At 26.9% G+C, this 26,773-nt stretch overlaps 1 protein-coding gene across 7 annotated transcripts in view; it reads left to right on the top strand.

The window, feature by feature from the left end:
- LOC126906695 (serine-rich adhesin for platelets-like) overlaps positions 1-26,773 on the top strand; it is a 35,068-nt gene that overhangs the window by 3,167 nt on the left and 5,128 nt on the right. For all 7 annotated transcript variants that reach the window (XM_050687443.1, XM_050687440.1, XM_050687444.1 and 4 more), the window contains 13 exons: positions 5,991-6,078; positions 6,855-11,318; positions 12,373-12,501; positions 12,573-12,978; positions 20,309-20,479; positions 20,617-20,934; positions 21,010-21,198; positions 21,275-21,382; positions 22,455-22,880; positions 22,952-23,149; positions 23,217-23,407; positions 26,035-26,112; positions 26,188-26,263. In XM_050687443.1, coding sequence (XP_050543400.1) covers positions 6,016-6,078; positions 6,855-11,318; positions 12,373-12,501; positions 12,573-12,978; positions 20,309-20,479; positions 20,617-20,934; positions 21,010-21,198; positions 21,275-21,382; positions 22,455-22,880; positions 22,952-23,149; positions 23,217-23,407; positions 26,035-26,112; positions 26,188-26,263 — 6,817 coding nt within the window. In that variant the 5' untranslated portion in view covers positions 5,991-6,015. The remainder of the gene's footprint in view (positions 1-5,990; positions 6,079-6,854; positions 11,319-12,372; positions 12,502-12,572; positions 12,979-20,308; positions 20,480-20,616; positions 20,935-21,009; positions 21,199-21,274; positions 21,383-22,454; positions 22,881-22,951; positions 23,150-23,216; positions 23,408-26,034; positions 26,113-26,187; positions 26,264-26,773) is intronic.

Genomic DNA, 26,773 nt, shown 5'->3' with positions numbered 1-26,773 from the left:
TACATTAATCAAGTGAATTTATTCAATAAAACATTAATTATGTTTCATATTTCACAAGTGTTTAATTGATAAGCACTTATGACAATTCTTGACGATTTCTTCTAGGTTTTTAAGCTATTCATTTATTTATTTGATACTTTTTCATGAAATTTTTAACAAATATGCTAAATTCACAATTAAGTTAAACAAATATGAATAAAAGACTACGTTAGAAAAATGTATGGAATGTAATTTTCAGTCAAAATCATAAATCAAAAACGTTAAAGAGCTTCTTTTTGGCACCTGTTAATGAAATTTCAAAAAAAAAAAAAAAATGTTCAGTATTATGTACTATTTTATACATTAACAATCTAAAATATAACATCTTAAACTTATTATTTTAATTTTTTGGGTATATTGTTTTTGGCTATTTGGTGGAATAATTAAGGAAATTTCACTAGAGAATCAGATAATTAAAAAATCAAAAAGTAGTGGAAGGCGGCTAATATTTTGAAAAACTTATCATTGACGACTCATTTATTTTACAACGTTTTTAGCTATTGGAGCTTAATCTAAAGTATAAATTTCAAGAGCCTATCTTAAATAAAAACCGAGATAAGTGGGTTCAAAAACCGGTTGAATTGTTTAGTGTAAAAATATACTTGTATTGCTCATATAAGGTAATTTTTTAAAATAATTTTAATATAAAATGTATATTCTTTTTTTATTTTAACATTATTTAAGTTTTTTTTTTTGTCTCAAGGTTAAGTATAATTTTAATATTTATATATGTCTCATATGAAAAAAATTACATCCCTGTCTAAAAAATATTATTTATTAATTTAATAAACAATAATATCATGGTTTCAGGACTAATAGTGCCCAGTCAAATGGTTTACTTTTCAACGTGTTTATATAAAAAAATGTCTACTAGTTTGTAAATCTAATTATAAAATGTCTAACTAAGAGTATGTATATTGTAGCTTACTATTTTAAAATCTATTTAAGAATGGTCAAAATTAACATAGTACAATTTATTTAAAAATATAATGAAATCATGTTTATCATATTTGAAGAAAAATTTAATTAATCTTCTACTTCTGTATATAGTTTTACTTTGTAGCTAATTTCTTGCAAATAAATAACAATTTTATGATTCTCTGTGTACGTTTAATAATAAGAACCATACTTCTGATTTGTTCGTGGTTAGTTGTGTGATTTTTTTATGGGATACGGAACTCTCCGATGACCGGTTAGTTAGTGTTTGAGTAATCAAACAAGAACATGGGCAGGAGTTCTTTGGCTACATAATATTTTTATCTGGTGAAACATCGATCTATGTATTTCTTCTGTTTTGTTAATCAATACACAAATGTGTAAATGTGATCCATAATAACATTATGAATTGTGCAGATACAGTTGAATGCTTTGTCTGTTACAAAAACTAATATTCTACCAGTGTCTTTCAATGACAAATTTTAAAAACTGTTAATTTGCTAGAGTTCTGCTATAAGGAATAACTGTAACATAATCATTTCAATTTTTTGGTATGGATGGTTTATCAATATTTTGACGTCTATTTACTGTTCTCAACAAGTGTTGTATTTTTTCATTTAAAATATTTTTGGCTTTTACGTGAATAATATTTGTGGGGCTGATCATAAAGTTTTCTTTGGGCTCAATGTTTTATTCAGATTACTGTTTTCTTCGATTATATTTCAATAGGGTTTGCAATATGAGAGTACTGTTTCTTTAAAATTAACAATTAATTTTTTTATTTTATTATTATTTATACTAATTGCATTATAAGTATATTTTAATTTACATTTCTAGTATAATCATTGATCATTGTTGTTCGGTTTTTGTAGATAATATATTAAATTATTGACGAGCAAAAAATGGAGTGGCTTTTGTTCGATTTCGAAATGAAAAGCTTTATTTTAAACGTATTAAAAGTAAAAAAACGGAATATGTAATACTTAATAATGATTATTTAATTTCTATCTATAAAAGACTTTATTATTGTAGATATTTTTGTAAAGAAACATTATACGGAAGACATTAAGTATTAGACAATTTTTCTGTAAACTAATATTATAATATCTATATTTTATTTAAGTACACAAATTTTTTATAATAAGAATAGTCGCCCAAGCGCCGAAACGTAGAACATCACTACTTTTGTATTTATAATGATAAGAAAGACTTCTTGTATGCATGTCTTTTTAAAATACATATATAAATAAGTACTTAATTAAGTAGAATTATGAGGGATGGATACACATACTCTGACTGATACTTCACACAAGGCTCACCATTAGCCAGCTTGGGGAGCTGTGAATAGTGGCAGAACCGCATTTGGCTATTCGAGTTGACCCACCGACGTCAACTGAAAACCTATTCGGAATCACGTTATGTAAGACATGGGTGACTTCCAAGGTATGGAGCTTATTTAGGCTGAAACGTGGTGACTATGGGACCAACGCTAGATAATGAAACCCAAAACCACAAGACCCAGTGAGAAACCGAGCCCAAACTAGGCATTTAACTGTATCGCGTCCGGCTTAAGGAAGGTACTGAACTCTAAGGGGAACCGGTGCTGGTGTTCCTTAAAAGACTTACTGCGCTGGCTGCCTTAACGGTAGTGCACTGCAGTAACTCTTTTATCGCCTGTTATTGACGCCTAGCGCTAAGGTGCGGACAGTAAATTGTTGACGAGAGCCACAAAATCAGGAAATACTGATACTTCACCCAATCAATATAATTTATACCTAAATTATTAATGACGTTCATACTTTAACCAAAGGCTAACATTATCAGCAAATTATTAGCAATTTTATCAATCTCATTAGTTACACTTTAGCCTGCTGGAAATGTATAAAAATGTACACTGTAAGAAATGATCCAAAAAAATTCAAGTTTGGTGTAAATGTACAGAGTGTCTTATCGTAATTTACTAACTTGACTGTATAGACTAATATTTAAATAAGTGATCACAGTGGGACACTTTGTATACGTTAATTTTACATATAAATAGTGACATTTTAACATAAAAGTGTCAAAATTCATTTACAAACATAACATTCTTTACTACTATATTATAAAAAAATTTTTATATGCTATTTGCATTAAAAACTTGCAAATTCAAGTATGAGAAAATTCAAAAAAATGGTTTTCAATAGTGTATGTATTTGTAAAAATAACGACATTTTATCCTAGTTTAATTTAAAAGAATAATGTAAGGCCATGATCAGAAAAGTATTTTGAGAATGTCACGTGATCTATACATTAGTTTTTACATTTATTTCTGACTGTATAAAAATAATTTATTGATATTTTTGCCTACAGAGTTACTTTCACTCCATACAAAGCTTTATTATTATACATATACTTGTTAACATATGCTGACAATAGCAAAGGACCAAATATACTTCTAAGTACTGTAATTTATAACACATTTATTTATAGTAAATATAACACGTAACGAGATTTTTCAATTGTTATAGAAATAATTGATATTCTAAAAATGTTGTACTTGTAAAAATAATGTGTAAAACAGAACACCAAAAAATTTTTTACAACACTATTGTTTTATAATTTAATTTACAATCAAATTTTCCTAATACGACTAACATAACAGATTACAAGGTAATAATCAAGATAATTAGTTTTTTTAATCATTTTAAAATGTTTTGAAAGAATACCTTTTATCTTGCAAAGTTTGTATTTTAGAATATGAATAATATTATAATATAATATTGCTTAATGTACTGTTCGATCTGCATACATGGCAGTATATTTACTGTTTTTTTAATCATTCAATTTTTGTTTACATCGCATTATTCTTTATAGATGTTTTAAACCCAAATATATCTTTCAAAAACTCAATAACGTATACAAAATAAACTACACATTAAGATTATTCCAATAGTTTTATTCTATATAAGTTATTTAATATAAAAATCTTTGAAAATTTTAATGACAATAAATAAATAAAAAAAAGTCAACATTAAAAAAACCTTACTGCGTATAAATTTATAATACTCCAATTGAGCTGGCTAGTAAATGAAATTCATGTAATATTTTTTTATTCCATTTTTTGTTTTGTAATTAATTAATTAACGACACAATAATTATATCGACACTAGCCGATGGCTATATCCCAAGTATTCTATAATGACAGAAATATTTCAAGTGAACATTGAATAGGTGTAATACAATTGAAAAATAATTTATTTTTTAATATGTATATATGTTTTAATAATAATGCATTTTTTGTGCTTAGTTTGTGAAACAATACTACAATACTAGACATTCCGACTGCTCATAACCCTTTCTGACTCATAATGCTAGATAAGGTTTCGATTATCATGTAGTAGTATAGTGAAATTAATGTAATTCAAGAAGTAAACGACAGAATTCATAACGTATTAATACAACATATGATTCAAGAAAGATTTGAAAGTAAAACAATTTTCAATTTTTATGAAACCCAAACATTAATTTGACAAATTATATATTAATTTAGTACATAACATTAACTATTTAAAAAAAAATTCACCAAAGTGTTTTTAATTTATATAAATTATAAATCATTTTACAGTTCATGTTAATTTTAGAAAATTTTCTTTGCATATTATATTAAATATTAGGATATATTATTTGTAAGTTTCTATGATAACATAAACATAGAAACAAATGTTATATCTTGGCATAAAATACATAAGCATTTCTTTTGTAAGTATACAAATAATTTCAATATTATCAATATTTTAATTTATTATTAGACATTTAGTATAATATTTTCGTTAGTTATCTCTTGAAAAAAACGGGTTTGTATATATATATATATATATAACTATTTATTTATTTGCATGATGTATGATCTCTTGAAACAATAAATAACTTTTTGATTTTTAATAGACAGCGTGGGTTTTATAATATACTTGTTTAGATATTTTAATACGCCATACTCGGTAATGAGTTTGTTCGCTAAACGCGTAGGAATATTTTTATATTTAAATCGGAATAAAGTAATTTTTCTAAATTAGGAAATATTGCTCTTATAATTTTATGTAAATAACTTTTTTTTTATAAATACGACTTCGGACTATAAAAGTAAATAATAGAACTGAAGTTCATTATGACAAAAATGAGGTCTAGGTCACCACAACTTGTACGGTGCGTTCTGAGCTGAAAACTACTTCCTTGTATGGAAATCTGTGCGGAGTCTCTATGACACATTGTTCGTCAATAGTAAACCTCGCTTTTATTTTAAATCACACTATATACTCAAGGATAAATAATTTGTAAATTTAAGCATATATTAATTAACTTTATTTGTAACTATTGCAGTAGCTATAATTTATAAACTTGGAGTGCTCGATAAAATTATTTGTTAAGTTATAGTATCAATATTGTATTTCTTTAATTTCAAACTATATCTTACTTTATGTATATAATTACTAAAACAAGATATATTTATAACCTTGAATTTCTTTTTACATTTACTGACTACAGATCTCCGACATTTTAATCCACGTAGGTTTGACATATCCAAATCCTTCATAAAACTGCAACCAATATATGGTTTATTACTATCCAATAAAATAAAATAGTAAAAATATTACACATATTCTTATTGAAATGCGTTATTATAAATTATTTAAGTAATTAAAAAAAGTCTTTTTCAAATATATGACTATCTTATGTTTTTGTCAATACAAGGAATTGATATAATTAATTTTAATATTACTATTGCCTTAAAAAAAAATGCCATTTTCTATGTATGGACACGAGACTGTATTATAATTTAAGCATGTTTATGCTTTCATGTATATACAACTTTACTGGTCCTTTTTAAAACGTTATCGAATCTTGTTTAGCCTTAAATGGATATGTGTATAACACTTAAGTGTTATGGTTCCTTTTTTAAATTATGAACTAATTACTATAAGTGCATACAATATAATAACTTAAATATTTTTTGACTAAAAAAAAATGTTTTTTAGAAATAAATCAAGTGAATCATAAATCATGGCGACAGAAGTGGGATCAGATATCGCTCTTATTCAAGACGAAGACGAACTTAGAAGGATGGTAAATAATTTTTCAATTATTAAATAGGGTGCAGTTAAAATTAATGTCATTTTATGTTAAAGATACTCCTCGAAAGATATTTATAATGGAATTTAATAGAAAAAGTAATTTGTTGGTTTGGCGCAGTTTTTACCCTAAAAGCTTTCTGAAATTAAAATAATTAATACCAAGTAATTTTCAACAATAGTGTGTTACATAAAAATGTAGTAAAAATATAATAAATAAAATACAAAAATGTATATTATAAAATGTTACATAGAAATCTAAATTAGAAAAAACTTTATTTTGAAAAAAAATTTAATTTTGCAGTATATATGCGTGAGATTGGTATTTTTGGATAAAATGAGTTTGACTTGAAAATAAATATTTTAAACTTAGCACTTCTTTTGGTATCAACGATATAAATAAAATACTTTTGTAGAATATATTATTGGATTTTCAATACATGTATCGATATTATTTCATATGGAAAAAAAATATTTTAAATATAGCTTACTGGAAACATCATGTAGTGGTTAAATGGCTAACAAAGCTATAGCTGAAAAATAATAGCCCCCTCTTATTGTTCGTGATACTGATTGGTTAATATGACATATAATTACTATAAATAATTTATGATTTTGACACTAAAAAGCATAGATAATGAAAAATCCTATGTACTCCCTTGATTATAAGTTCTATAGAGTATATTTTAATATAGAATTGCATTTATTTTATAAATACTATGTATATTAAAATATCTTGTTTGTTAAAATAATTTTCCTAAATACTTTTAGTGGATGCAAACGGAAGATTTCGGAAAAAAGAAAGAAATACGAATGAAAATGTACAAACTTCGAGAACAACGATTAAAAGAATTTTACACCTCAGGAGAAATGATTTTAACAGAAACAACATCAAAACGATCATCAACCAGAACACATACTGAATCTATTGCTGATCAAGGGTTTATGACTATGAAAAGTAAGGAGATTCGTGATTCTGAATCCCCTACTGAAGAATACCAACGCCAGTCAATTATTGAGAAAAATTTTCAAGCTAATTCAAAAAATATTAACTCTAATGTCAACGGAGACGCGATTCAAGTAGAACCATCTTTTTATATTCATCCTGTTGAAGAAATTATAGAAAGCTCAATACAAACATCCATGACAAATTCATCATCGTCTAAGAGGGAATCATCGCAGACTATTCTATCAGTATCAGAAGAAACTCAAAAGGTAGAAACTGATTTTAATACGAAATCTATAACAAATAAACATGCGAATTCGAATGATGAACAGTTTTTGACTTCCGATATTTCTAATAATAAGTCCAATAATTATGATATTAAAAATAAGATTTCAGAGTCTATATCTACTTCATCTTTTGAAAACATAACACAAAACGATAAAAATTCAATTTCAAAAGACCATGAGACAAGTATTGAAAATACAATATCTTTTAATGGAAATAAAAATATTTTTGAACCAATATCTGAAACAACTTTTATTAAAAATAACTACTCTGAAGAAAGCAACTATAAAACAGATTCTTGTGAATCAAACAATAAACAATCATCTTCGACGACGAATAATAAATTTGTCAATGAATTACAAAAGCCTGAACCTTACTTAGAACAATCCAAAAAAGACGAAACGTCTTCTTTTGATTTATCTCAATTAAAAGAACAAAATCAAAAAGAAGTAATTGAAAAACAACTTTTATCGTCTGACTCACATAAAGAAAATATTGATGGTCAGTACACTACAACCTACAATGATTCATATCAAACACCGAAAATAAGTGTTGATTTAAGTCCAACACATGAAGCTTTTGCCAGAAGTTTAAGGTCTACTCCTGAACGATCTAGTCCTTCTCCTTGTAGAGACAGAACTGGTTCAGAACAAAGATTTAAATCACGAAGTCCAGAAAAATTTAGAACGTCCCCAGAAAAATCTCTTAGCCCACCTAGATCGATAAAATCAACAACTAGGAGGAAATTGTCCTCGACATATGAAAAAGATATTTCAAAAAAACGAGCTAGCACACCAACTCGAGACAAAAAGTATGATTCATCAGACGATTCTGAATGTTCTGCAGCAACACATGGTACTTATGACAAATATTCAAATTCTAAAGAGAAAAGATCATTATTTTCCGAAAATAAAATAAGAACTTCATCTACAAAATTTGATATCATTTCTAATAGTTCCGAATTAAAAAAACAATCCAATTCTAAAAGCCCTGAATTCAGAGAAAAATCGCCTGGTTATAGTAGTGAAGGGTCAGTAGGAATAGAAATCCAAAAATCTACTCCTAGACCAAAAAATAATTTTCATGATAGTAGTCCTGAAAGAAGTGCATTCAAACCAGTTAAGAATTTTAGTACTTCACAAACGCAAAATACAATCAAATGTGACAAGACTTACACATTACAAGAAGATAAAAAAAATACAAATAGTTATAATACTCAAAATAAAACTGATAAAAAAAATAATTTCATAAAAATAAAAAAAATTACTGATGAAGATAATATTAATGAATCTAAAGTGAAAACTCAGTATGAATATCAAAATAAAAACAATACTTCGGCAAATATATTAGATTTAGATAGATTTATAATAGCAGAAAAAGACTATAACACTGAACAACAAGAACAAAATAGTAAAAAAAGGTCAAGTATTAGTAATGATAAGATTCTTAATGAAAACAATATCGATAAAAGTATAAATGACCAAAAACAATTCATAATAAAAGAAAAATCAAACATAAAAATTCAAGAATTCGACCAAACAAATAAAAAAGATCGTGCTGATGAAGTTGATCATAAAAAGAAAGAAAAATCACCTGTAAAACAAGCCAAAATAGACATTAAAAAAACTTCTTCTTCTTCAAGCATTAAAAATTATGAAAAAAAAAATATTTCGTCATTTGATCGCAAATCTGAAAACCAAACCAGTAGTGATAAAAGTAATACAATAGTTCCTCAAAAAACAACAGTTGCAGCACCTTTATCACCAACGAAGAAAACAACGTCTTTAAACTTAGAAAATACATCGTCAAGAAAAAATATTGTACATAGAAATTCAAACGACTTAATATTACATAAAACTGTAAAAAAAGACTTATCTAGAGATAAAGTTGATAAGAAACTAACCAAAACAAATTCAAAAACTTTATTAAATAATAATTATAAAGAAAATATTTCAAAAACAATAATTAAAAAACCAAGTCAAGAAAGATTAATTAATCAGAAAACTACGATTTCATTTCGTAATAAAATTACTTCACCTGAAAATAAACTTAAAGTCCAGGAAATAAAAAAACCTATGGAAAAAAAAGATTCAAAAGAAAAAATTAAACATCAATTTATTTCACAGGCTTCACAGAGCAAATTAAAATCAACTACTGATATTAAATCACCAACGAGTATTACGAAAAATAATATAGAAAATATTAATAACAAAAAAAGTTCTATTTCAAATGCTGTAAAAGTTAATCAGAAAAACATTACTTCTAAGCCGAGTATCTGTATTACTCCAACCAGAGAATCTAAGTCTTTTCCTAAAGCTAATACAACTATAACAAAAATTCAAACCAAAAAAACGGAGTGTACTGATTTTACTTACAAAGGAAATAAAGTAGAATCAATTAAGAAGAACACAGATAAACAAACAAAAGTTATAGAAGATGAATTGCCACCTGAAATGTTTGAAAGTGGTAGTGATTTAGATGAATGTGCACAGAATCCTAATGATTACATCCCTAAAGACTCACCACATTATTCATCGTCATCATCGGAAGATGAATATAATATAGATGATAAAAAAAAAATCGATGAAATAGATGATATTAGGCACAAAGCCGAAGAAGAATATGGTGAAAAAATGATAAATAAAGATGGTTTATTAAACGTTATTGTTCAATTACCACCATCGTCTAGAGAATCATCTCCAGAATATTCTGTAAGGTTTGGAAAAAATTATAGCTCTGTTTCAGATGATGCCAGTTTACCTAGGTATGCCGATGCAGTTAGCGAACCGGAAGATGTTAATGATTATAAATTTTCGAATAATAAATATGATCAAGTAACTGATTTAGATGAAGAAATAAATGTCACAGTAGCAGACCGAGTAACTAAATTTTTAAAGAACGCCAATAAACATGAAGATATAAAAAGTACAGTAGTACCTAAAAGCCCACAAGCTGTCAGAAAAACTAAAGAAATATTTGAGTCAATCGCTAAAGGACAGACAGATGAGACTAAACTTGAAAGTGTTTGTGAAAACGAATCACAAATTGATCACCTGTCAGATATTCACGAGGAAACTAAGCAGACTAATCTTAGTAAAATGTCCGATTTCCAATCAGAAATTGAGCAAACTAGTGTAAATAATACAATTATTAAAAAAATGTCAGGTATATCCGACTATAAAAATAGAAAGGAATTTTTTGAAAATAAGAAGAATGATTCTCAAACTTTGAGAGACTTTGCAGAAAAATCTACTCCATATGTTTCAAAAAATTTATCTGTTTCGAATTCATTGAAAGATAGACGCGCATCATTCGAAACAAAAATCGATAAAAAAACTCCATTACAAGATAAAACAAATGCGCCTAAAACAGTTCCATTAGAAACTAAACAGAAATCGCCTAAAATATTTAGTAAAAGCCAAACTAAAGAATTTACAACAGATATTTTTGATGTAAAAGTTGAGGAAATTAAGAATAATCGACGGCTATCGGGTTCAAAATCTTTTAATGACCGAGCTAATATCTTTGAAAAAAATGAGAATGTTTCAAAACCAAATAAGGTAACAAAATATGTTAAAAATACACCACATATTCCATTGACATATACTAATGAAAACTCAATTAGTAAAAACTCAGAAAGAAAGTTGATTAATAATATAAAAGATGACTCTAGTTCCGAGAGAGTGTGTAAAAATCATGAAAAAACTGTTGTTGATAATAACCTACAAAAAAATTTATTAGAAAAACGATCTTCTACTGATGATTTTGTTAATAGGAAAACATTAAAAAGTCCAGAAAGAGGCACAAAAAACATAAATGAGAGTAAAATTGAAAGTCGTTATTTACAGAATACAACAGCGTCATTAGCAAAGATTGATACGTCATTAAAACATTCTGCAACGCCTCAAAAAACTACAGCAACTTCCCAACATACACTATCCCATAAAATTGATGAAGATATAAAAATTGAAGAAATATTCGATCTAGCAGTTTTAGAAATAATGGTAAGTTAATATAGAATATAAAATAATTCTAGCTAAATTTAATTTGTACTTTGTTGAAATACTTAAAGAATTTATAAGATTGCAATTAAGAAATGAAATGTTTAATAAAAGAAATAAAATAATAACTTTTCTAAAAAATTTCAGTAAAAATAATAAATTTATATAGAAAATATTAACCTTATGTATTATATCAATGTTATAATTCGAAAGATATTGTTGGACAATAAATTTTGTATATTAAAAAAAAAAACACTTATTTACATATACTTTTAAATTCTGCTCATAAATTAATATTTTCTTTGTTATTTTTTAACATTAATACTTAAAATTATATTTTTTATTTAACTAAAAACTTTATAACACGAAAATTTATTAATGATTATTATTTATATTAATAAATATTATCTTAACGTAAACTGAAAAGTATTATAATTTAAAGTGAACTGATATGAATTATTTCCGATATCTAATAAGCCTATATTTGTTGACGATATAACATCGATAACCAATTCAATGTTACAAATTATACTTAAAAAACACAATTCCAAAATGTAAATATATCGCGTTTAAAAAAAATTGACTATTTGAATATATTTTGATTATTTTTCATTAGTAAGAGTTTAACATTTTTTACTTTAAATAACAATTATATTGTCTTTTGATTGCTTAATCTATTGAAAATTACACTTTTGAGATCTTTTTAACATTCTCTATTTATTGATTGAACTACTTTAACTGTAAGTTACATATAAAAAAATATATTGATTAATTTAATATTTTTTTTTTTAAATAATTTTACTCAACTTCAGAAACTTTATGGCACATGTTGACCTAATCATATAAGTCTCGAATTTTGCATTGAATATTTTTTTAAGTATTAAAAGATAAAATTAGTGAAATTAAAAAAATGGATATTTAAAGGCTATCCTATCATAGATAATCAAGAGTTATGAAAATTTACATTGTTTTAATTTCTATAAATTTATTTTATTTATTGTAACATTTAAAATAATTCATTATGGAAATAACATTTATGTATGTTAATAATTTATAGCTTGAAAAAGCTGTTGGTTATGATCGCAGAAGAAGAATAAGAACACAAATTCGGTTAGTAAAACGTCAATTAGAATCCATAAATGGAAAAGAAACACAATCTGTCATAACTACAACACACACAAAAAAGGTAAATTATTATTAAATCGTATGTTTGAAAAATAATTTTGTTTTATGTAATAATATTGTATTCAATTTTAGAGTGTTAGAGAAGTTTCACCGCCACCACCACAAAAACAAAGTAGCTTCACTATTGAAATCAGGGAATCAACCAACAAAACAGAAACCGCAAAACACATAAGCCCGTCACCTCAGTACACGCGAACAAAACCAGCTAACAAGTCTAGATCACCTTCCCCTCAAAAAATTAATCTAAACATAAGTAAAAATCAAACTTCTGTATCTCAAAAAATATCAACTGTTGTAAAAGAAAGATCTCCGTCACCTCAAAAAACACAAATTGAAAAAACACGATCTCCTTCACCAAAGAAATCTGTTATCGAACACCTAGAGTCTAATAAACACCTTAATAAAAATACTTCAACATCTAAAAATTCTCAATTCAATTCTTCAACCACAACGACTACAACTAGCACATCAATTAAAGGTAAATATTTTTTTTTTATTAATTATTACAATTATGAATAAATTATTAATGAAAAAGTGTATGGTATTAAAAAAATTATCACATAATAATTTAAAAATATTATCTATAAATTTATTGATATAAAATTACGGCGCGATAACTTGCTTTATATATATTTGGGTGTTATTAATAATTATCCTCAGGTAGATTTTTTAAGACATCCTTATGCATTTTTGTAATTAAGTGGCATATTATCGCATAGTCATTTATTTTGTCTAAATTTTCCTCTTTGAACAAAAAGCATACTTAGTTTTATCGAGTATTCCTTAAAATTTGGCGCTAAATTCATTTTCGATACGTCATTGGAGGCAGACCTATTAAGAAATATAACGTTCGGTATCTGATGTGGAGTCGTCTATTACCAATCGTATAAAACTTTAATCTTAATATGTTTGTTGTTACAGTTTTAGTATTACTGCTGATAAAACATTTTAAGTTTTATCTGTTTATATTATGCATTGTTAAATTATTACTAATGTAAAATAACGCCTCTCCTAAAAAGTGACATTTTGAACAATTTTTTTCTTAAATACATTGATCTATTGTTCTCATTCAAATTATAATATATTTAAAATTTGATCAAATATATATTTTTTTTCTTAAAAACGCTATTGATAGGCTTTATTAGCCCTACGTCAATATCCTATATACAGCTATATATGTGTAGAGGCCATTCGGTGTATTATTATTGAGATTATCTATATGATTTTTCGGAGAACCCTTAATACAGTTGTGAAGATATACAATATCTCACCTAAACCATAATGGGACGATGTTTTTTTTTATATTTTGCGAGGCACAGCCTCTGCCCATTGTTCGCACCTGCACTTTATGAACCAAATAATATCAATAAGGATTTGATCGATGTTGACGGTAGACCATAAAAAAAGGACCGATGGCAGTACAACGTTAATGCGACAACCTGTTTAAATATGAAACCGTTGACGTCTACCTAGACCGTGTGGTTATTATATTTTAACGTGGCCACTAGTGAGTAACGGCGACTATTCACCGACTGCACTGGCTATCACAATTCAGGGGTTTGTGTCGTCGAGAAGGGGTGACGCGGGTAGGAGAAGTCGGTCGGCGGGCGATGGGCGCTTGCTGTGCATGCGATGTGCATGCGGCAATCTGTCCGGCACTCCCGCGCCGCACGGTAACGGAGTACGGTCCGTCGCGTCCGCAATAGTCATCGTGCGAATTTCCACGTTTTAATAGAAAAAACTAAGTAAATATTTGATTTTTTTCGTGGAATTTTGGATAAATAATAGCGATGGGTTTCCAAGCAATTGCGTCAATATTTTACGGCTGTAATTTGGTATGTATTGAAAAACCAGACCATTACTCGAAATATCACATATAAAGTTTTTTATTTTAATATATTTTTACATGGATTTTTATTTTATGAACATATTATTTGACCTTATCGATTGAGTGAGACGGTCTAGGGCGTCCGACGTGCGAGTATAGGTATACCAGTAGGTTAAACATCATTGTGTGTTGTATGGTATGGCGTTTAATTTGTTCGTCAGTGCTATAATTAGGAACTCTAAAGCTGGTCAGATCGATCAACAGTTAGGGCATTGGGCTAGGAGTGTATATTTTTAACGGCCGAAATCATTTTAAATGTCAAGTAGCTGGTTTTAGTAATGAGTGCTGTATCGACTAATAGTTTTAACACCATTCGATTGTTCGCCTCACTTCGAGACACAATGTCAACAAAACGTCGTCGTTCTTATTTACCATGGAGGTATTCTGTGAGAAAACGCCGGGTAAATAAACAAAACCATTATTTTACTCCACTCAGTTTTTGTTACTTTGTTAGATTCACACCTTTAAATATATTGCTAATGCTGTTTACGATGAACATTCCAAAAAAGTATATAATTATTGCGCTTCAAATCTACAGGCAGTTCATTTCGAGTAAGCGTTTAATTGTTTGATGAGATTAATACCTTTCCTGAATGTTATTTATGTTGAGTTAAACTCTTGATAACTATAGGACAATATTATCCAACTAAACTATATACAATTACATATTTAATTGAAAACTTGGACCAAAATACAGTTTTTTTATGTATTATTAAGTTTAAAGTTTACATAGACATTTTACTTGTATTTCAGGTACAAATAGCACTTCTGTTAAACGATTATTCATAACAAATTATAACATATTGTTCTAGAACGGCGATTTAAATTTGTTTCGGTTAGATTTTGCTTTCTACAACCATTATTTTGTAAATCTAATTGTATAACAGAAAATGAATTGTAGCCTTCATGATTTCGTCTCGTAACAGATTTTCCCGACCGTAACGTTTAATCTCAAAACATTAGTACTTCTATGCCAAAAAAGTTAGCACCCGTCAGCTGAGATTTATTGCGAATGTGTATTTTTTAAATCCTTTTCACAGCTTTGACGTCAATAGGCCTGATTAATTATGATTACATAATTTTTATAAGTATCCCGATTGATATATTTGTCATCGTTTTGTATCTATAATAATATTATTATTTTTTTAATTTAATTGCTCTTTTAACGCATTATTAATTCTCGGAGCATTAAAAATTGGAAATCTATACATTTTAAACTAATGGAACGAAATGAATCATCTATTTAAAATCCTCATCCATGATATTTACTCAGTAAAGTAATAATTGTTTTTGTTTAATAGAATTTGGTTAATAGTTTTTTAATTTTAAGAATGGTAACAAGTCTTGATATAATTAATAAACTAGGTGAAATTTTGTATTCTGTGTAAATGAAGAGAACAATGTCTCTTATAATTCAAATGTTTTAATTTTATCATTGCTGTTCCTTTAAACTTTGAATAGAAATTTTTTAAGTAATAAACTGATAATTTAATAACAATATTCATTAAAAATTAACCAATCTTGTTTTATTTGTTAACGAATTAATTTTACTTAACTATACATACACCAATTACATATTTAGCTAGTTATGTCAAATCGCCGTAAGAGTACATATATTTTGCTTTACGTTTTATTAACATAGTTTTTTCATAATTTTGTGAGACACGAGTTTGATATATTTTGTGTTGTACCAATTTCATGTTGTTATTTTTTTCTCGTAACACATGCTGATGCCTAACATTCAACATGATTGTGTATTTTAAAACTTGACAGTCAATGCTGTCATTGATTGTCAAGTTTTAACGGGTTTGGTTTTTCTAAGCGTTAGTTACAAAATAGTATAAATGTAAATTTTAGTGTAAAATACGATTATTGGAAAATGGGCGGTGATTGATTGTAAATTATCTAACTTACATTCAAATAAATTTCATTGAATAAATGATTTTTTTTTTAAATTGGCTATTGGTTTTGTATCTAAATTTAAACTTTTAATAGTTATACTGTAAACATCATTTAACATCAACTCTGAAAAGTGCTTTTAAAATTGTTTATTAGTAGAAATATATGATTTCGCACCACAGATTTAAGCTTTTAATTATAAATATAGTTGCCGGCTCGTTTAGTACATGTGCGTAATACATGAGATTTAATTTTAACTGTATTAAAAGAAATCATGTTAACGGTAATAATTCATGACGGGCCCATTGCCAAACTATGCTTCGTAAAAGGAATAATAAACTATACGTCTTTTATTCATAAAAAAATTAGTCTCGTAAAAAAGTAATCAATATTCTCGTCATAATAATCATTGGTCGCGTAGTTAGGGTTTTGTTCTAGAGGGGGTTATACATGAGAAAATTTTTCACTGCCCCTTCCAAACAAAAAGTAATTGTATTTATACTACGAAATCAATTTGATTCTGGAGATCTATCCTCGCCATCCCTCAATTAATTATGCGGTAATTACTAATTTTAAATTAGTTTTAGATATTCGTTTTCAACTTAAATCATTTCAACTTAACTTATAAACACGTCTGGTTGTTATAGTCTCATCATTTTTTATTATCCGAAAGATATTTTTTCTCAATTTGTAGCAGTGTTTCATTGTTAAAAAAAGTTACTAAATTTAGCATTTCTAGAAATAATCGCACAAAAATTAGTGATACACATTCCTTTGTAAAATACTTAATTTAGTGTAACGATATCTTCATTTAAAAGTATTTGTCTGCTTCAGTAATTTCTTGCAAATATACTTGTGTATAATATCACATATTTATATGAGAATTTAGCTAATTTATTGACTCACAAAACTAAGACTGCAAAGCTTCACTGCTGCTTGCCAATTTCTGCTAACTTGATGCAATTTCTAAATTTTCTAATTAAATTAAAAATACTACAGTTGAACAAATCCACAATTTGTTAACGAGCGCGTAGGATTTATTTAATTGTGCTTGCAAAAAGCAAGATCTTTTTTAGATGAAATGTATAGTTCATACCTTTATTTTGTTGGTTAACTGTGCCACAACATGCTCTTTGAGCATAACCATTTATTTATTGACGTAATGCTACGTTTTCGATTTTCACATTTATGTAAATGGTTTTCATTTCGTTTTGTTTTCTCTGATCTTCAATACAATTAACTGTTACATTGTGCACAGTTAAAAGTTTTGATTTTCTGGTATAGTTATTCTTCAGATTACTGTCACACTTGAAAAATATTATTAATGACAGTGTATGATTTACTTTTGTTTTTACACTTCAATTTTTCAATTGTTAGTACCTCAAATGCAATCAAATCATATAAAAATAATCTAAAATAAAGTTACACGTATATCAATGATACTAGGCGCACCTTTAACACATGCAATTATTATTAGTAGTCTACTACCGTATTTCCGCTGTATGTTTCCTGTAAATAACTCAACAATACACACTGACCACTAGTAAACGTTTACGATAAATTATTTTATATTGTATTATAAATTAAGTTTTAATAATATGTATGGCACTTTTTAAATAATACTAATAACAAGAAAATTCATCTAACATGATCTATTTTAATACTAATATGTAAACTTCGACAAAAGCACAATTTTTTTGGAATCATTTCAAATATTTATAAATTGTAAAGAAAATTTATAAAATTTATAGTAAATAATTTTTTTTATTAAAATTAAATTATTAAACGCTTTAAATGTAAAAACAACATACAATTTGACGATTTTTTATATAGAAGACTATTTTTTTGTCAAAATTTAAATTTTATGTCACTGTAAAATAATGAAGTAAGAGTTTTATTTTGGTGTATGGTTAAAGTAAATTAGACGTATCTTGATAGGCAGAATTGTTGTACCTATTTTAAAAACAGCACTATACTCAAAGCTGTCCTCGGGGGGGTTAGATGGGCCCTAGGCCTCGCAAATTTTAAAGAAGTCCCTAAGTTTACTACATTTCAAATTAAATTATCGGTGCAAATTATTTCAATGTATTGCAACTTTGCTTACTTTTCGGATTGAAATTACTGTAAAAACGTTGAAAATTTTTATTTTTTCTAGTATATAACACTTGATAAATGTCCAAAAACATCTACTTACTATATAATAAAAATTAGTGCTAGCCTTAACCTACATCTGCCAAATTTTAGGTCTAGTCATTTGTGGAATAATCGTCTTATGCCAAAAATATAGCTTATTAGTATTATTTTACTTTTTTCTTACATAAAAATGTTTTCAATTTAACAACTTGATTTCCATTCGAATGTTGGTTTTTATTTTTTCATTTTAAAATATAAAGCACATGGTTAATAAAAATGTATATAGTTATTTAAAAACTATAACATATATACTTACTAAGATAGTAATAAGAAAATAATTTTTCTAGTGTTGAAATTATAAAATGCTAAAAAAATTTGTAAATATATAATTTCATAAAAAAAATATTTCACGCCATTATTTAATACCAAAGTAATTCTAATGGTTTTAATTCAAGTTTTAATGCATATAAGAATTTAATAATAAAAACAGAAAAACTTAAGATATAGGGTAAACGATTTTCAGAATTAACTTAACCTTGGGACGATTTTATTACTTTTATTCAATAGATATTCTATATGTTTTTTATCTATTAACTATGCTTTATATAACAATATCTGTGTACAATGTTATTGACCAATGACCCAATGTATAATAAGTTTTTTTTCATGTGCATCGAATTTAGAAGATTTTTTAGTACCCTGCTTGTATATCGTCATAAAAATCGAAAATTGCTATTACATAATTTTGTAATGGAAATTAAGAAGCCGTCATACAACAGATCTTCAACATTGCATAGATTGTAATGCTTTCCCATAGACATGGGTAAAGAGCGGTAACTAATTAGACACGCCTATTGTAGTCATACTCGGTTATCACTATTATAATTTGATAACAATGGATATCCTTAACTCTATTTTTAGATTCACGGTAAAGATTAGATATTTGTATAGATATTAGTTTTTCTTGTTGCTAATTAAGAATAATATTCTCAATTGATTATTTAAACATATTTAACAACACGTTTTGAATTATTAATAAAATGTATAAACTCCTTTTTGTAATTAACTTTTGTTAATAGTTAGTTCATAATTAGTTGTTAAAAATAGCAAGAATTTTTTGTTTGTACTGATAATTTATTATCCTTAGTTTTCAAAATTTATTGAAGAAACAATATTTTTAAAGTTTCTAAATTATAACTAAGAACTAAGATTTATTTTAAATCTTCAATAATAGCTTCCTTTACATAAAATTAAATGTATTTTTTAAGTTTAAATTTTTAAGATATATTTAAAAATGTGTTATTTTTCGATGTGTTCATTATTAACAATATTATTTAAGTAATTCATAGTTCCCCTTGTAAATACTAGTAATGCAAACAAATAGACAGTATACTTAAATGAGATAATGCCATATTTTTCCAACGCCTTAAAACTATAATTTTGTTTAATAATATACTTTTGCTCTCTTTAATACTAATAAGACAAATTATATGGATGAGCATACAACTAAGCACTTTTTAAATGCAATTTCTCCAGTCAAATCATCTCATGCGTTGCTATTGAATAGAAAATTTACAATTCATTTAAAGGTGTATATACCATAGATGCATGTTAATGCAATAACCTACATTTATTAGATGTCAGAAAGTATTTCATACGTCATTAAGCTAATCAGCTCTTTATGAAACAGCTAAATCTAAATACTAATGTGGATTATTTGAAGTCAATTTGTATTAAATACTAAGCACCTGTTTAACGGAATTTAGCTTAAATTTCTCATTTAAAAATAGTTAGAACTTTAATATAAATTCGTCTGTAGTTAGAGAAATAATATTTAGGTAACATAAAATATAATTGATAACTAATTTTTTTACTACTTTATTTTCAGTAAAAAGTGAACAAGTAACTAAGAAAACTGGCACGAATAATTATTCAACTGGTCAGAACGTTACCGACTCTATTACTTCGAGTTATGGTGTAGGTCCTACAGATGATAATGGGAGACCATTATTTGGTTTAAGAGCTCTTAGAAAAACTAATACCAGTCAATCGATTAACGGTAATATTTACCATGGATTGTAAATTTTAATCTATGTAACATGTCCACATACTGTTTTAATAAAAAAAATTTAATAAATAATAATTCTTTAGTATAATTATTATACTTATTAATATTTTAAATTAAAAAATTTATAGTGAATGAGCCATGTGCATATCGAATTGAAGAACCAGAGTCTCCAGCAATTTTAAATCAAACGAACTCATCTCTATTTGGATTGAAAGCATTGCAAACTGAAAAATCGTGTAGGATAGAAGAATCTAAAACAGTAGTTCAAAAACAAAAAGGCGTTGTTGACCAACTAATTACTGACAACAAAGGAAAACCACTTTTTGGACTAAAAGCACTTCAAAGTGTTAGTAAGAACGACGAACCATTATACGAAGACATGCCAGAGCCACCGGTATCGCCTCAATTAAAAGAGCTGGTACTTAAGCATGAACGACATGTCGCTAGTAAGTGTAAAATAGTAAATAAACTTTAATAAACCTTTAAAGTATAAAAATTAAAATAAATTACATTTCTTATAGATGAAAATTCTAAATTAGAGTCACAACCTCGTCAAAAACCTAAGGCTAAATTTAGAGATAGTTTTATATTGGACACTAAAGATGAAGATTTGTATTCTACATTTAAACAGAATGGATTTAATGATACAAATTCAATTAATTTAAGTTCAATAATAAAAAAAAATGAAAATGAAGATAGCCAAAACAATGGTACATTTACCTATATACTTTTTTAGAACTTTTTGCAAATCTGAATTCTATTTTTTATTTAAACTTGATTTAATAGAATCCACGATAATAAAAAGCAAAAGTCAGTCTACCGTGTTTCAATCGAAAAGTTGTATGAAATCTGATGGAGCCGGAAACGTTTCGGTCACGCAAGACTTCATTAAAGGTAATTGTTTTGTTCCTGTAAAATAATATTCATGATTTGCGATGTGTTACAGTATAATATAAGTAATTTGTTTTAAAGAGTTTTTAAATATTTGAGTTATTTTTTCATAACAAAATCTCTAAGAAATTGAGAATTAAATTGAAAAAGAATGCATTAAACATTTATAATCCGTTATTATTTTATTAAACGGGGAAAATTAGTTATTTTTAATAATATTTGTCTTTAAATGCGCTTTAAGATTTATTCTTGAAAAACTTCGATTTTTATAGTTTAATAACTATCTTGTGTGTTTCCTAAGCTTGTATTTGAAACCAAATACGAACAATATTTATTATTATTATTATACCTAAAAAGAATTACTTATAAAATATGTATAAACGATGCTAATATTTAACGCTGCGCTAGGTATAAAAAAAAAAATACAACCTGGATACTTTCCAAAACGTAATTAAAATACGCAAATCTTGGTCAGTTCAAAAGCCGTTACTTGTGTGTAGCAATAGCTAGTGTAAAGATTAACCGTTCTTCTAAAAGAAAGAACCATATCATGCAAACTCATTATGATAACGTTACGAGATAATATTTTAAATGCCGGTTTATTTATTATCTTATTAATAGCATCATACGCATACAACTTAGCTCTGTTTTCTTTCTTTATGGTGTTTATTGTTTTACAAATTGGTCAATATCGTTGGAATAATAGTACAATATTAGAAGGTAACCAACATTTTAACATTTTTTAAACTTTTTTACAAATGCAAGTAAAACATTTAAAATTATACATTATTGTCCGTTCATCAAAATATTTTATCCAAAACAACTTTTTAAATTATTATTTTAACACAAACACCCAAATCAATCGTAAAACATTTCATTAAAATTAAGGAGACGACTATTTCAGTTAATCTGACGGATAAGACATAGATTCCTAGCGTGATGCCATTATTTTAAAAAATGTATAAGAAACAAAATGATTATTCGCTTATTTTTCTTTTGATAAACTCAAAAAAATCTTAGTTAAATCATGTTCTAACGATTTTTAATCTATCAAATATGTTTTTAATTGTTTTAGGTGAAGTTTCTTCTGTGAATGGCCAAGAACCGTCTGGAAAAGTAACTCAAAGTCATTATACTTATCATAGCCCTAATGAATTGGATAATCCAAAGGGTATTTCTAAAGTTACCACAGTTACTAAGGAAATTGGTGGAAATTCTACCGGTCCCGAAATCACCGAAATTACTGAAGAAGTGGAAAATTCTGACCGTCTCGATGGTAATAAAGTAATAAAAAGAAGTCGCACGAACGACAAATTTGAAAGTATTCAAAAGAGGTTCAGCCAAGAAAGTTTTGATCAAGATTCAAGGCGTTCGTCTAGGGAAAGCAACAAGTATGAAAATACCGACGAATCTCATGTAACTACATCCAATACGCCTAAGTCAACCCTAGCCCGCGGGGACTCTATACGAGCTCTTCAGCATAAATTCCAACAAGCCACTGGTAAATGATGACTTTGTAGTCATTAAAACCTTTAACTTAGAAATTATATTTATTTATTAATTTTATTTTAGTTTCGTCAAGTATGAAACAAAACAAAGCTGTAAAAAGTGAATCTTTTAAGAATGTTCAACAGATTGAACAATCTAATTCGACAGTCAACACTAAAATTAGCAGCACTTCAAAAACGGGTGCTACCTCATTTTTAGACAATAGTTCTAGAGTAACGGGTGTTCAAGACGTCTTGACTAGAATGCGTAACGCAGATTTGGGTACCAAATAAATCTTTATTTTTATTAATAAATATTAATACTTCGCTATCCCATAAATAAAATTCAGTCGTAGAGAACGGAGATACTAATGAAGATTCTGAAGCTCGTTCCTTACTAAACAAGTTCCTGGGTGCATCTGTCATTCTTCACGGAATGGAACAAGGTGCCAAATCTCCTACTTCAAGTTCAGTTAACACCACTACTTCAAATACAAGCAGTGCTACACTTGTAAACCGAGTAGAAAAACAACGTAATCAGGTAAATAATGTGCATAACTAAAAGTATTATAAATATTAGAATACCATTAGTTTAAGCTTGAAGTATAAAGATTGTACTGCTAAGAAATTTTTATTAACATAAAGGGTTTTCGCTGTTCTATGAGATAAAAACACAATCGTCCCTATTGAATTTTTATTATTAGAAACATAGTCCTAGTACTTCTCCTTGAAAGTTGATAAGTCACTTTACTTAGGCAATCTATTTGTGAAAGAATTCTACATCAAAAATTCTATTCTAGATTTAGTAGCCAAAAGTTCATGTGATGGTTATAGTTTTGATAAGATATTATAAATGAAAAACCATAGGTAGGATTGCTTTAAGACCTTAGAAATAATTATGTGAAAGCTTTAAAAAAAAATTTTTTTTGACATTGTTTTTTCACGCAAAAATATATATAAAAAATACTTTTGAGAAATTCAGTCACAAAAAGTTTAAAATCTATAGTTATATCTTTCTATTCAGCACCCAATTCTTCGTGCGTTTATCTCATATAACATATTTTTTTATAAATTCTATAATAAAAAGTTTTTTGATATAGTAGCCTTCTATTTTTACTAACACCGTTTTAAATAAAATTACATACACAATTGTTTATTTAAATGTGTTTACCATTTTTCGTTTGATATTTAATAGCAGTCTTATCACTTTTATAATTTAAAAATTGAATATATTGAAACTACTATAAGAGAGAGTATAGTTGTAGCGTCAATCGTGGATAAGATGAGAGAAAATAGACTTCGATGGTTTGGTCATATTATGAGAAGAGAAGAATCGGAAGCCGTAAGAACAGTTGTAGAAATTAATGTTGAAGGAGAAGAGGTAGAGCAAGACCAAAAAAGAGATGGAGAAATGTTATTGAATGTGATATGAGGACAGCTGATGTGAGCGTAGAGGATGTGGAAGATCGTGTCAAGTGGAAGTTTAGGATAAGGGTGGCTGACCCCAAGTAGTTGGGATTAATGCAAGGAAGAAGAAGAAGAATATATTGAAACTATTGCTATCCATACGAACAATGAACGTTATTAAATATACTTATCTTGATATTTCCAAAATTAAAAATTTACTTATAGTTATTTATTTTTTATGTTCAAGGTTGAGCATATTAACACTTTAAAAATAATTAAAATGTTAAATTAGTTAATTTGATTTAGATAACTCGTTAATTTTTGGAAGATTTGTCTTTTAAACTATCTAATTACCTTTTTAACCTAAATAACGTGTTAACCTAAAGTTGATTACAACAATATAAAAATTAAATTGATTTATTTCTAGAATACTAAAATATATGTATAAGTTAGTTTTAACCTGACCTAACCTACTATTTACAAAAGTTACTGAATTTGAATAGATTTAAGAATAAATCAATTTGCCTAGCCTTGCTCATATTCTATCTGATTGTTGATATCGGATTCTTACTTTTTTTAACTTTTAAGTTGTTATTTAAGACTTTTAGTCTTTTATTTAAAGTTTTATAATATGATATATTTAAAAAAACAAATCACAAAACATTTCTTTACCACGTGCTCTAAGTATCAGTTGACGTCACTCTTTTATTACTTTTTTATTCATGACCATTTCTTTGTAACTTAGTTCTTTGTTTATAATTATACGTTTCTACTAAGTATTCAGACATTATCCCTTCCTCGTGTTTGCAATGTCTATATTTATTTATCCTAGATTTTGGTCATTAATTTAAATATCGAATGTATTTCTCAAAAAATATGTAGAACAACGACAATCAATTACATAAAGGCTATTGTTAATAATAACAGAAGGGAAATAATTTCCCTTCTGTTGGACAATATATTTTAGTTTTGCGCATTTCATGACGAAAATAATTTTTGAAGGCAAATCCTATTTTGGTCAGCGTAGTAGTTCTCTCAGCGTCGGATGCTCACTTGGCCACGCAGTTCAGTTTATACTTGGCTACTAGATTAACTATTTCTGTGTATATTTTGTCCATTCGACGTCGCTGACAAAGAAATTAGTTTTTTTTTTCGTTTTACTATTTAAATCGATAGTTTGTAATATATTTATATACATATATACCAGAGATAAATGTGTATTTAAAAAAAATTAGTTGAGTCGCTAAGCTTAAAATTCGTCTAAGTGAAATATTACTGTTAATCACTCATTGAGTAAGGTATTTGATTATTACAATATTATCAATGTTCCAAATATCTTGTTTCATAAATACAATTAATTTTTTTTTTTACCAACTAATCCTTTATATTTAAAAATAATAATGCTTATGTATATTAATAAACGCCATATCATATATCGACAAGGAGTTAGTATTTATTAGATAACCTATTTAGGGCCATTAAATATAATTTCTGTAAACTCAATTTGAGAAACTTCATTTTCTGGTTTCATGAATATTATTAGGCCAATATTTGGCCATGTACCAGCAAATAAAACGTGCTGCCAACAATTTCGAGCGAATTCATAAATTTTTATTTGACCATATATCATGAATTGGATTCTTAATTTAGACATGCACCTGTTGATATAACGCTGACCATTTGTTTAAACAAACTAATGCTCTATATGAGCACAATTGGTCGAAATTATTATATACATTTCACGTGTATTTTTTTCCCCAGAGTTCTCCTTCAATCAAAGTAAATTTGACCGAACAAGAGCTTGATAACATTTGGGACGCAAAACAACTACAAATTTTGGTTAGTTTCTGCAATTATTTTACCGAAAAATTATAAAATTTTATATGAAATAATAATAAATTGTATAATATGTAGTTGGAGTCTTGTCCGGACTACGATCAAAGGAGAAAAATTAGAGCCAGGCTACGTCAAATAATGGCCGAACATAAAGGTAATTACATAACAGTTTTACTTAAAAAGTTCTAATTATTAATTAAAAATTTACCCTTAAGGAATATTTAAATTCTAATTAATTTAATAGCGGCAATGTATACATTACAACTAGTTAAATTTTAAATAAAAACGAATGATTTGTTTCATAGATAAGCTCATTTATAAATGTAACTCTTTACTACAGGTTTTCTTAGTTGTGGATGTTAACAAATTGTTTAAATGATTTAACAAAATCGTTTCAATACTTAAATTATAGTTTTTTTTATGAATATAATACGTGCTCTAATATTTCGGGTGTAAAAAATATTATTTTGTGTTTTTTTATTATCGTATTTTCAGATCTAGTTATATTTTTGTTGATCACATTTGTATGCCAACAAATGAAATTACATAGTCGATTTTGAATTAAATTATAGTAATTGTCTATACTTTGTATTATTATTGTTGATTGAACTTCAACATTTAAAGTATTTTTTACTTAATTTCTTTAGTAATATGATATATACTA

The sequence above is a fragment of the Daktulosphaira vitifoliae genome, unplaced genomic scaffold, assembly GCF_025091365.1.
Source record: "Daktulosphaira vitifoliae isolate Bord-2020 unplaced genomic scaffold, ASM2509136v1 Scaffold_5, whole genome shotgun sequence".
Taxonomy (NCBI): Eukaryota; Metazoa; Arthropoda; class Insecta; order Hemiptera; family Phylloxeridae; genus Daktulosphaira; species Daktulosphaira vitifoliae.
The sequence above is the reverse complement of the archived record's forward strand: the minus strand, read 5'-3'. Positions and strand labels throughout refer to the sequence as shown.